The following is a 13,451-nucleotide window of genomic DNA, read 5'->3' as shown; positions in this document are numbered from 1 at the left end:
CTAAACCAAGGAATTTATTTAATGCTAGTTCATCATTTGTTGTTGCTACCTTTCCCTTTAAAGCTTTCATCCTTTAGGTTTCCGCTCAATAATACTTCAAATTTATTAGATGTTCGTTGATTTCGTGATTTGGGCTTAGGAGTGTATTGTATAAAATAATTGGAAAAATAAGTGTAATATGAATGATGCGTTGATGCGTTAGTGATGTGCAACAGGACGCATGACACTCCTCTATAGACGTTCATGTTTTCCTGACTCAGGTCCAAGTATAAATCCAACTCAGGTTCCTGGTAAGTCCAGGATCGAACTCAGGGATTTAGATTAAAGCTATCGTAGGCCTTGCGTTGTAACTGTTGTAGAAATATCCTAAGTGTATGTAGAAATGCGTTATTTACACTAAGCTGTTGTGTGTGTGCAAGAAGATACAAAAGGGTCGGGTAGAGAATAATGGGTCGTGAGAAAATGAAGTTTAATGCAAGTGATATGCTTCGATCTAAGTTAAATGTACACAAACAAGAATATGATGCGAATGAGATTACTGGTTTATCTCCATTATGCGTTAGACACTATTCGACACTTCTCAATGCGAATATCATACAATACCTATCTCTAGGATGTATGCGTCAGTCACAGGATGTAATGAAACACCAATGCGTCTATCTCTAGATGTACTAAGCGTTTCTAACTTGATGCTGGCTTACTTATTCTCTCGAATAATTTAAGCCAAAGCTGCTTTTACCAATTGATTTAGTTGGTTCAAGCGTTTCGAAATGGAAATTTGTATGAAGTCATAGATGCATCCGACATAAACAAGAAATAAACAGTGGCAAAGTATGATGGATCAAATATGTGTATTTATAAAAAAACTGATTGTCTTTACAAAACCAACACTTAATCAAATGAGAAGATGAAAACGATAAGTAAGATGAAATGAAAGGAGTCAAGCTGCAGAGTACAATCTCTTGTCCTCTTTGCCTCAATTCTGGTTCGTGTACAACCATTTATGGAAGAATTGGAAGAAATGTCTCTCTCGAGCTCAGCTTCCTCCACTCTTTGTCGGCGATGGTGGTGGTTCTCTTCCCTCTTGTCCTTCTCATTACCACAGCACAACTCTACGGTCTCAAAATTTTAGAATTATACAGTGAGCTAAAATATCTCAGATTCTCGACTCTCTTCTTCATCTGGTGGGATTTTTTCTATTTATAGGTGTCGGTCTTCTCCAACTTGATGATGGGTAACATTAAATTCCATACCCTTGTCAGCCGCTTGACACTCAGATGCTTTTCAGACGCCACCCACTGCAGATGCCTATGCTTGCAAGTGGTGATTTGACACAAACAGCTTGAATCAATGTATCTTCCTTGCGTTGAATCCCTCTGATGCATGCCCCATGTGTTAGACTTTGCCTGCGACACTTTTCTAAATCATGCGTTAGCCTTTGAGATCCTGCAATATCATGCGTTAGTGCCGCAGTATTTTAGCAATAAACATTCTTTTGCATGAGTTTGATAGTGTTCGAGTAATTCCATGCGTTTCTTCTAAAAATGATGAGATTTTATCATTAAAGACCCTAATTGTTCCAACTTTTGAACCACAATAACTTGTATTTCTACAAGTTATCACACCCCCAAATTTGTTATCTCCATTGTCTTTAGTGTGCAAGGTTCACCTCTCATCAAATTCACTTATAAGCTTAAGACTGAAGTTTGGAAAATATAACGCAGGTTGATTCTTTTCTAAAAGGAAGAGTGTTTTATTTCAGGTGTAGCAAGCTTTTCGTCAACAACTCCTTTTGTTTCTCAAAACATTCTCGTTTTTTCTAAACCAGCTATGCGTTAGATGCTTTTAAAATAGATGTCAGTTAAAAAAAAGTATAAATTTTCGGTTACCCATGCGTTGTTCTAGGTGTCCTACTTTCGTTTTGGCTTGCCCCCACGGGTGTCATGCGAGCATCCAACTACGGGTGAGAGCCCTTCACAACTAAACTCATAACCAGCATTCATGCGTTTCAAGATACAACTTTTTAAACTAGATAGAGGAGTTTTAGGACGCATTGGTCTAGGAGACTTAACTTCGTTTTGGCTTGCCTCCACGGGTGTCATGCCAGCATCCAACTACGGCTAAGTACCTGTTCCAACTTTTTAACTCATGCCAATTTGAGGTTTTCTTTTAGAGTAATAACAGAGGAGTTTGCGTTTAACATCTTTCTATTTTGTTTCCTTTCTTTTTGATGTACTCGATTAATGCGTCTTAACTCAGATTTCCCTCATCCCCAAATTTGGAGATCAGCTAAATCCTCATTGCTAAAAGAGAAACAAAAATTTCGAAAAGGTTTTGAGAGTTTCAAAAGAAGTTTTGATTTAAAGCTTGCATGCATTAGAAGGAAAACATGTAGACTTTTTAGAAATGTTTAGGCTTTCTTGATTTTCCTAACGCCTACTCTGTACTTATAAATTTCATATTTCTAATATCATTGAGGTAAAACAACGCACAAGACTAGAAATATAGCTAAAGAACAAAAAAAAGATATGCTAAGGACAAACGCAAGGATGAAAAATGATAGAAATTTCATTCATTTCATTGGATAACTCAGTAATGGAATAAACAGACATCATAAACAAATACAAAAGATCAAAAGAAACAAAGAACAAAGTAACTAACACCCCAAAACTTATTGTGCTGGCACATCATCCCTACGTTCTTCTGCAGGGTCTTCATCCATGAAGCGCAGAGGGTTCCTTAGGTGAGCAAGTAGCAGTGGCAAGACAAACATTCCAACCAGGACCTGATTAATATACTACGTTGTATAGACGAACTGGTCCTGCATTCTTCTTGATTGTTGCCGCATGTAATCCCTTAGAACCCTATTTTGCTGTTGAAGAGTTTCAATGGATGCAACCAGTGGTCTAAGTTGATTGCGTGGTTGTGGTGGTGTTGGCTCCTCGACTCTTTCAACTGGGTCTTCAAGATTTCCTACGTTGCTTGACCCTAACCCAGTTGGTTTAAAAATAATTGGAGGCGATACAAAAGTTGGAATTAAAGCTGGTAAGGGCGAAGGAAGGGGACTAGAGATTTCTTGATCTAAATTGGTAGTCTCATACTGCGTTGGATCAAGAATCCCTTCTTGATGGGGCCAAAGGTGAGTTTGGGAGAGGGATGCTTAGGTCTGGCCGAGCTTCTTCATCAGTAAACGCATGCTCCACTTCGTAATCTTCATTTTCGAAGCTTCATTGTTGTGTTCAATCACTTGGACGCGTCTTCTTTTGAAGGCGCATTTGGAGGGTCGAGGTCTGGCTGCTGCGTCCTTGCAAGGTAGGGCAGGCTAGTGCGGCGAACCACGAAGCAGATGCTTGATCAACTTGATATCTATCAGACCATCGATTTCCTCATAATCATCCCCCAGAGTGATGCCCCCGCGTTCACACAGCGCATAGATCAGCCAAGGGAAATAAAGTTGTCCTCGTGGTTTGGCTTTAATGGCTTTGATTTGGTCCCTTATTATCTCCCTACATCTTAGAGGAATCGACTGGGTACTATATTAAGTGGCCAGTACGCGTTCTCTTTGTAATGTTCATCATACGTTGTGGGCTGATGCTTCTTCTTAATCAAATAATACCATAAGTTGCGTCATGGTTTTAACGATCCTTGGAAAGCTTAATCTTACTCAATTCTTTGATGTTTCATTTGCTTCCATGTTTTAGCACTACTCTTAACACATGTTTTACTTGGCTTTGATCGGATTTTCCAGAGATGCGGTTTCCCTTGCGCTGGTTACTGCAATATTGAAACACTTCATTTAATCTTGTCGAGTGAGGAAGCGTCACCAAAAACCATCAACGAAGCCGATATTTCTCCATAAAACACGTATTAAAATTGCTGGACACAAGGTGGGCCATTATCCTCGTATACCAACGCATAGTTGACCCAGCCCTTCCATCCACAGAATGGGCGGGTTACTGTGTCTCGGGGAAGAGCCCTTCTCGGTAAGATGTCACTAAACGGGCGCTTCCTCCATTTGGTCTTTTTAGGTAACGCGTCAGTTACCTTGCGTTTGCCAGCCTCGTGTGCTTTGGCTTCCCGCGCCAGCTCTTTTAATTCATTTTCCAACTCTTTTTGGAGGGTTGACTTTCTTCGCCCCTGCTTTGCGGGCTGGTATTGCTCCAATTCCTTTTCCAACATATTAGACCTTGAGCAGCTTTAATGTGTTGCACCCTCAGGACCAGATGCAAACTGCTCTTCTTCATCCTCTAAAATTAATTTTCTTTTTCTCATCACTCTCTTTTCTTTCGATGGCCCTTCATCCGCCTCAGATTAGCGAGGTTGCGACGCGTCCGGGCCAACTTCCCCTTCTCTCTCTTCTTCTTCTTCTTTCAACTCTGCTTCAAGCATCATCGCATAACGCTCCGCTTCATCGATTTCAAGTGATGCGTCGATTGGGTCAGGATGCATCACTTGTTCCTTTTCTTCTTGGCCCTGGTTTAAACTTGCCAAAATCCCTCCGAAAACTTCTTGCTCGTCTCTCCGAGCCAATTTCGCAAGTTCTGCGATGTTTCACTCTGACACAGGACTATCAGAGCTGGGCCTGGGGGGAGTGATTGGTGGGGTGCCAGATGGGGTATGCGGCAACCCGGGAGATGAAATGATAATGGCACGCAGTGGAAGGGGTTGGCTAGCTCCTGCTTCAATGGGGTAAATGATGGCTAAGGGTTGGATGGATAATGGGGGAAGTGGACGCACTGCGGGCGATGGTGCGGTGTGGAGATGAGTGGGAATAGGGTCATGCATCGCACCCATCGGCATAATATTTGGAATGAACGGTGGTAGGGCGGGCTTTGTGTAGGATTTCTTGGTAGCTACAGAGGAAGAAGGGTGCTGCTGCCTCGGTTTGGTTGGAGTTTTGGGTTTAGGTTTGGCGGTGGTTTTAGGTTTTTGGTGGGTTTTGGAGGTTTTCAAATTTGTAGTGGTCTCGATGGGTTTCGACCGAGATGGTAGCTGGGATGTGGAGGAATGCCCACCGTGCGAAGGCTTCGGAATGGGAGTTTTTGAAGTTTGGTGAGGGTTTGGAGGGGTCGACATTGAAGCAGAGGAAGATGAGAAGGAACTTACCAGCGACATGCCTCTATAGCTCATCGATTGGTTTTGGCTGTTGGATGCTGAAGACATTGTTGCCGAAGGATGACCGGCGTAATGGACTTGATCGAAGGGCAGTAAAGGATTCAAGAGCTAGGGTTTTTTTTTTTTTTCGAAGAAGGATTTGAAGGAGATAGAAGAAGAAGAGACTGTCTGAAGGTTGCATTTTATAGGTCTGGGGGAGAGAGGATGGTGATGTTAGGCGGCGCTTGACATCCTCATTTATTAAGGAGACAAAAATACGTGCCTAGGGTTTCTAAGGAATCGAGTGTTTTGTGTTTTCGAGATGCGTCCTTTCGGCTTGGGCCATGCGTTGGCATAAGTCCAACACGTCAATTTTATTCCATCCTAAGCTTCTTCCGATTGTACACAACTTTTTTTTTTTTTAAAAAAAAATAAATCTCTTAACTAAGAAAGTAATAACAATCATCAATCAACTTAAAACGTAACGCAAAGATAACAAACAATTAGAATAAACACAAACACAGTCATAAAATACACAATGCAAAAGAAATGAAGGTAGAAGAAGCGTCCCTAGAATATGTGTTGATGTGAACGCAGGGATGCTTCGATGCAAGCCTCAGTTGGCTTCACGTAATACGAGGGATGAGTTCTGTCGTTCTACACCATCTTCAAAGTAAGGTCTCACTCTTTGCCCATTTACCTTGAACGTATTTGTGCCATCCTCCCGCGTCAACTCTACTGCTCCATGGGGAAAGATTGTTATGATAATAAAACTTTTTGGCCTACAACAAACTCTTTACCTTGAATAATAAAACTTTTTGGCCTATAACAAACTCTTTCTTACTAATGCGTTAATCGTGCCAACGTTTGGTCTTCTCCTTGTAAAGCTTGTTGTTCTCGTATGCGTTCAACTGTCATTCCTCAAGCTCATTGAGCTGAAGTTTGCGTTGATCGCCCATGGCGTCCAAGTTTAAATTCAACTTCTTAACTGCCTAAAAAGCTTTGTGCTTCAACTTCAGGGGTAAGTGACAAGCTTTTCCGAATACTAAGAAGTATGGAGACATACCTATGGAGTCTTGTAGGAAGTCTTGTAGGCCCAGAGTGCTTCATCCAGCCTCTGTGCCTAATCTTTCCCCGATGCGTTGACGACTTTTTCCAATATTGATTTTATTTCCCAATTCGATACCTCAGCTTGACCGTTGGTTTACAGGTGGTATGCAATAGCGATCTTGTGCCTGACATTATATTTGGCAAGTAATTTTGAAATGATGCTGTTAATGAAATGCGTATCTTCGTCACTTACCAGGGCTCTTGGTGTTCCAAAGCGTGTGAAAATGTTCCTGGTAAGAAACTTAGAAATAGTCGACGCATCATTTTTGGCACAAGCTACTGCTTCCACCCATTTTGATACGTAATCTACTGCCAGCAGAATATATTGTTGACCATAAGATAGAAGGAAAGGTCCTATAAAATCGATGCCCCAAACGTCAAACAATTTGACTTCAAAAATATTGTTCAGAGGCATTGCGTCCCTTGAGGAAATATTTCTAGTGCGTTGGCAAGGGTCGCACGTGTGAGCATACTTCCTTGCGTCTTTGAAGAGGGTAGGCCAGAAGTATCCACTTTGAAGAACCTTGCAACGGTTCTTTGCCCTCCGAAATGCCCTCCGTAAGGAGAATCATGACACTCAGCTAGGATGCGTTGTGTCTCTCCTCCTAAACGCATCGACGCATGAGAAGTCGGGAGCTTGTTTGTAGAGAAACGGTTCATCCCAAAAAATAGAATTTGCTATTGTGTACCAACCGTTTCTTTTGCCGAGAGTTGAAGTGTTTGGGGAATTGCTTGGTAGTTAAGTAATTAACTATGTCTGCGTACCAAGGTTCCCTGCCTTCAACATTGAATAAGCTTTCATCAGGAAATGCATCTTTGATTTCATTTTCTTGGTCTTGTATTTCCTGATTCTCTAATCTGGACAGGTAGTCGGCCACCTGATTCTCAGTCCCCTTTCTGTCCTAAATATCGATGTTGAATTCCTGCAATAACAGCACCCATCTAATTAATCTTGGTTTCACGTCCTTCTTATCATCAAGAACTTAATGGCTGAGTGGTCTGTATAGATGGTTGCTGATGCACCAACTAAATAAGATCTGAAATTTTTGATGCCAAACATTACAGCCAACATTTCTTTCTCCGTGGTTGTGTAGTGTTCCTGAGAGTCGTTTAGTGTCTTGGACACATAAGAGATGGGGTGTATCAAATTCCCAACATGGTGCCTACTACAACATCACTTCCGCTGCACATTAGAATGAAACGTTGCGTCCAATCCGGTGCTATTAGTACCAGAGCTGTAGTCAACGCATACTTCAGTGTTTCAAATGCGTCACAACAGTCGTCATTGAATTCGTAGGGTTGGTTCGCTTCCAATAATGCGCTCAGAGGTCGTGCAATTTGAGAAAAGCCTTTTACAAACCTTCGGTAGAAGCTAGTGTATCCTAGAAAACTTTATAGAGCTTTTACATTTAATGGTGGAAGAAGTTTAGCTATGACATCTACCTTGGCCTCATCAACTTCCAACCTAGCTTTAGATACCTTGTGGCCCAAAACAATGTCTTCAGTCACCATAAAGTGACATTTTTCCCAATTCAACACGAGATTTATTTCCCCGCATTGAGCGAGGACGACCTCCAAGTTATCTAAGCATGATTGAAATGAGTCTCCAAAAACTGAAAAATCATCCATAAAAACTTCAACGGTCTTTTCCAAGAAGTCAGAGAAAATTTCCATCATGTACCTTTGGAATGTTCTAGGTGCGTTGCACAGTCCAAAGGGCATGCGTTTGAACGCGAACGTTCTGAAGGGGCAAGTGAATTTCGTCTTTTCCTGATCTTCTAGGTCGATTAAAATTTGGTTATAGCTGGAGTATCCATCTATGAAACAATGAAATTCTTTTCTAGCCAGTCTGTCAAGCATTTGGTCAATGAAGGGAAGAGGGAAGTGGTCCTTGGTTGCCGCGTTGAGTTTTTTATAGTCCATGCAAATTTGCCAACCTGTAACCTAAGAAGCACGAATACTGACATGCGACACAGCAACACAGCAACACCGACACAACGACATGCCAATTTTAAAAAAAGTAGGACACGACACGTCGGGGACACATTATTTTTTTTTATTAAAAAATTAAATATATGTCGTGAAATAAACATACTGGAAAATATTCCATTTAAAAACACCATTAACAACCATACAAGATACAACCATAGATAAGATGAGTAGATGACTAACGGTCCAATGTCATAAGCCGTAACAAGTTTAAGTGTTTAAGTAATTAGTTGAACACCATAAAAGTTACAAAACCACAAAATAGAATCGAAGAAGCCAAGCAATATTTTCTTCATTCTTGTCCAATGTCCTCTTAACTACTCCAAGTTCATTCGGATCACCATCATCAGTAAAAACTACAACTTCCACTTCTGGTTCGTCTAAAGATAAACTAGCTACTTCAAGCATTCCTGCATCTTCAAATGAATCGAATGAATCTCCAGCAATGTCCCACATTTTCGTCTCTCCTTTGAAATATTCCGGAGTTCTTCTTGATAAAAGACGTAGATTGCTATGGATGTACACTAAGTCTTCTTCACATTTTGGTGTCATCTTGTTCCTTCTCATGGAGTGCACAAATGAATATGTACTCCAATTTTGCTCACAACACGAGGAAGATGTTGAACAAGTAACTTCATAGCTAGTGATTGTAAAGTTGGAGTAAAGGCACCATGGATGGCCCACCAACTCTTCGGAGGCATATTATATCTATCACGTATGGAATCATGTTCAGCAAACTCTGAAGACATTGTAGAGAAATTGGCAAATTCAATGTTTACTCTTGTTTCTCATCCTCTGTACTAAAGTATCTCTTGATACACTTCATCCTCTCTCTTGATACTTCTAAGTCTTTATGTGGTGGAACTCGAGTCTTGTCTTCTTCAAGCCATTGTGGACTATAATACCAAAATAAAATTATAAAATATACCCAACTTTAGAGTGTGCATAGAAATTGAAAATATAAAATAAAGATCTAGGATGTCTTAGATACCTTGGATTTAAAGAATGTGCCAAACAATGGAGAGAGAGTGTTATTTTTATTCCAACGGTCAATCAAAATTTGATGCGCCACTCCATAAATGATATGATTCATCTGGATGCTTTCCTTCATGTTTATAGATTGGCCACCTTCACTTTTTCAATCATGGTGTCCCACCATATCATATACCAAATGGAGGCAAGGTTTGTCCGTATCACAATCTCTGATCATATCATATAGAAGTAGTAAAGGAAAGAATATAATCAATCTTATCCCACCAAATATCATTAAGTACTAACTCCTTTACACGTCTTGCTTTCACCATATCATCTTCTCTGTAGCATCCCCATTTATCACTGATAACCATTGTTTGCAAGCCACCCTTAATGAGTTTAAATATTCTAAGCATAATGATGGTAGATGCAAATCGTGTTTCTGCTACTGCAAGTAACTTCAAAGATACAAACTCATTGAACATAGCAAGCCTCATGGAATGGTTCATGATAAAGTGCTTGACAAACATAACATCATCAGAAATTTCAGAAATTCAGCTACACTCTGCAAATACATGTTGATTACTATCAATATTTCTTGCAGCACAAATGTTCTTCAAAGCAAGGTTGAGGGTATGAACTACACAAGGTGTCTAAACTATGTTGGGGAATTGTGATTCAATAATTTGTCCTGCACCCTTACAATTTGCAGCATTGTCAGTGATTATTTGAATCACATTCTCATGTCCCACCTCATTTATAACTTCTTTCATCAAATTTGCTATGAAGTATTTTTCTTTAGTCTCACCTGAGCAATCTACAGCTTTAAGAAATATTGGTCCTTCTTTTGTAATAGCCATAAAGTTAATTAATGGTCTCCTCTGCGAACCGCTCCATCCATCACTGGCAATACTTACCCCCCTTTTGAGACCATGTACTTTTCACAGATTGCAACAATCTCTCTATATTTGCTTTTTCTTTTTGGAGAAGAATCGTTCTCAATTTATTATACCCTGAAGGTATATAACCTGACAAAGCATTATTTGCAACCAAAGAAAATGTGTTGACATAATGTGGATTTTTAGCCAAGTGAAAAGGCAAACCTGAAGAATAAAACATTCTAGCTATCTCCGAATCTACTTGATCACGAATGGCCAAGTTAAATGTTTTCTCTAGTGCACTAACATTTCCTTTCCTTTTCTTTTGTTCCATTGTTGAATAAGACTTTGAATAGCTACCCACCATACTTCCAGTTCCACTTCCAGTTCCAAAAGATTGAGATTCAGTTTGTATATGTCGTGAAGGTGGTAAAGGAACTTTTTCAGGTCATTCCTTGCATTCCTTACAATACGCGTCTTAGCTTCATCTTAATTTTAGTAGATGCGCCCTAATTCTTGTATAAGAACCTTTTCTATTTTCTTGACAAAAATTACATTGCTAAGAAATATTCCCCCCTTTTTCATTCAATCTCTCATTTTTTGTAACATATTGCCATAATGGTTTTATATCATCGTCGGTAGTCATTTTTGAGTTGATTTCAGTATGAATTGAAGATGATTCTGCCATGCTTTTTAAATAAAATAAAAAAAATAATAAGATTTAAATGTTCAAACAAAAACAGTAGGTTAGGAGAATAACGCAAAAAAATAAAAGCAGAAGAAGAAACAAACCAAATTGAACGAAGTTGGACGTGGAGAAGAAGTCGAACGAAGTTTGGGTGAGGAGAAGTCGCTGGCGAGTTTGGGCGTGGAGAAGTCTGCTGGGCATGAAGTCGAACAAAGTCTGGCGAGTCTGGGCGTGAAGTTGATCACGTGGAGGTGAGGCGTTTTGGGCGGGGGGACTTGAGGAGTTCTGCTTCTGATATTTTGAAGACAAGAAAAGTGGAAAGGAATAATATAATTTGAGAAATTAAAATAAAAAACACAAAAACCTAAAAGTTTTGGGCTTGGGCCGATGCTTTTGGGCCTGTCTCTTATACACATCTAGATGTGTATAAGAGACAGATTCGGAGGCGTGTCGGGGCGTGTCGGTGTCCGACACGTGTCCGACACTGACACTTGACCATCTTAGGAGAGTCGGTGCTTTATAGCCTATGACAGTCCTTGAAAGGATTGGCTCATTGTTACTATTGACTATCACTATTGTTCCTCCTTTATTGGGGACGCATTGAACTGGGCTTACCCAGCTGCTATCGGATATAGGGTAGATTACTCCTGCGTCCAACCACTTTAAGATTTCTTTTTTGACTACTTCCTTCATTATGGGATTCAGCCTTCGTTAAGGCTCAATCGATACAGTCTTCCCTTCTTCTAGCCTGATTTTATGCATGCAATAAGATGGGCTGATGCCACAGATGTCAGCTAGCGTCCATCTTATTGCCAGCATGTGCTTTTGCAACATCTGCAAAAGAGAATGTTCGTTAGGCTCGGAAAGATTTTCTGAAATAATTACAGGTAAGGTGTTTGATCCAAGAAAAGCATATTTAAGGTGGTTAGGTAATGGTTTCAGTTCTAGTTCTGGTGGTTCTTCTAATGTTGGACGCGTTGGTTTCTTCTGTCGCTCACTCAGACTTGGCGGCTCGAGTTCCTTCATGCTTTCTTCTAATGCGAGGACCTCACAAACTTGGGTTGCTTCTTCTTCAGGCAACTCTATTTTGTTCAGTTGACATTCTTCATTATCTGGGAACTTTAATGCATTTAACACATAAAACTTCACTTCTTGATTATCTACGCGCATGGTCAGTTCTCCCTTGTACACATCTATTAATACTTTTCCAGTGGCTAGAAAAGGTCGTCCAAGAATGATTGGTACATCACTGTCTGCTTCATAGTCTAGGATGATGAAATCCGCTGGGAATATGAAGTTGTCAACTTTTACCAGAACATCTTCAATCTTTCCTTTAGGGTACGTGATCGTCCTATCAGCGAGTTGAAGTGTTATAGAGGTGGGTTGTGTTTCACCACTTCCCAATTTCTTGAAGATTGAGAGTGGCATAAGGTTAATGCTTGCTCCTAAATCACACAACACATGTCCCACGTCTAACCCTCCGATTGATCACGAGACTATGAAGCTTCTCGGGTCCTTCTGTTTCTTGGGTAGTCTGTTGCTGACTAACGCATTGCACTCCTACGTTAGTGCAATTACTTCTGTCTCATTGATTCTCCTCTTCTTTGTCAAAATATCCTTAAAAAATTTAATGTATTTTGGCATTTGTTCTAAGGCTTTTACAAGTGGAATATTGATGTGTAGTTGCCTCAGAAGTTCAAGAAAACGCTTAAATTTTCATTCATCATTCTTCTTCATCAAACGTCTAGGAAATGGTACGTTCAGCTGCACCACAGGTAATCCTACGTTAGAGGTGCTTGGCTTCGAATGACTTTTGGATTCAGGTTTCCTTTCTTCTTGATCTTCTAATGTCGTTGGGTGTGTGTTGAGTTCTTTTGAAGGATTTTTGGCTCTTGGGTTCATGGTTCTTTCTTCAAGAACTTTGCCACTTCGCAATGTCACCGCATGACATTGCTCTTTTCCATTGTTATTCCCTAGGATTTTCATGTTGCTAGGTAAGACTCCTGGCTGCCGATTCTTCAACTCACTGGCAATCTGCCCCACCTGTATCTTCAGATTTCTGATGGAAGACGCCTGGCTTTTTAACAATGCGTCGTTCTAGGCGATATATTCCTTTAAGAGGTTTTCAAGTGGAGATGCTGAACTCGATGCATGACCTCCTCTATTAAAGGATTGTTGGTGCGGCTGCTGCATTGGAGGATTTCTAAGGCGACGGTTCCCTGCTTTGTGTTGGTTCACCCCTGGGTGGTGTGGCTTTCTTGTTGATTCCTGGCCTAAGAGAAATTTGGATGGTTCCTCTATCTGGGATTATAGGTGTTTGAGAATGGGTTATTTTTTTTTATAAAGCATACCGATTGCGGATTTTGTGGCAATAAGGAATAGGAATGGGATCTCTACAGCCCACACAGCTAACCATGGGCTATACGAATGTTTCTACCTGATTTACCTTTTGCAAGTTTGATGCGTTCGCAGTGACATATTCTACAAAAAGGTTTGTCATAGTAGCCACTTGTGCAGATAGCGTGGCTATTACGTTAGAGTTAATATTAATTCACATTCTGATATCGCCTCTTCCTTCTGCTCTTGCGTCATAAAGTATCATCCACCATTCCATATTATGCTTGGCTAATGCGGTCCAATATTTCCTTAGCTTCAATATAAGATTTGTCCATGATTTACCCAGCTGCAGCTGCGTCGGCAGCCATTGAGACATTCTGTTA

At 40.4% G+C, this 13,451-nt stretch overlaps 1 protein-coding gene across 1 annotated transcript; it reads right to left on the bottom strand.

Annotated features, from left to right (window-relative positions):
* Window positions 1–4,551: 4,551 nt before the first annotated feature.
* Window positions 4,552–5,163, bottom strand: LOC120069656 (histone H2A.v2-like). The gene has a single exon (XM_039021438.1). It carries the CDS (start codon window positions 5,161–5,163, stop codon window positions 4,552–4,554), a length of 612 nt encoding a protein of 203 aa, XP_038877366.1.
* Between the last annotated feature and the right edge of the window lie 8,288 nt (window positions 5,164–13,451).

Source organism: Benincasa hispida, unplaced genomic scaffold (assembly GCF_009727055.1).
Source record: "Benincasa hispida cultivar B227 unplaced genomic scaffold, ASM972705v1 Contig533, whole genome shotgun sequence".
Lineage (NCBI taxonomy): Eukaryota > Viridiplantae > Streptophyta > Magnoliopsida > Cucurbitales > Cucurbitaceae > Benincasa > Benincasa hispida.
The sequence above is the reverse complement of the archived record's forward strand: the minus strand, read 5'-3'. Positions and strand labels throughout refer to the sequence as shown.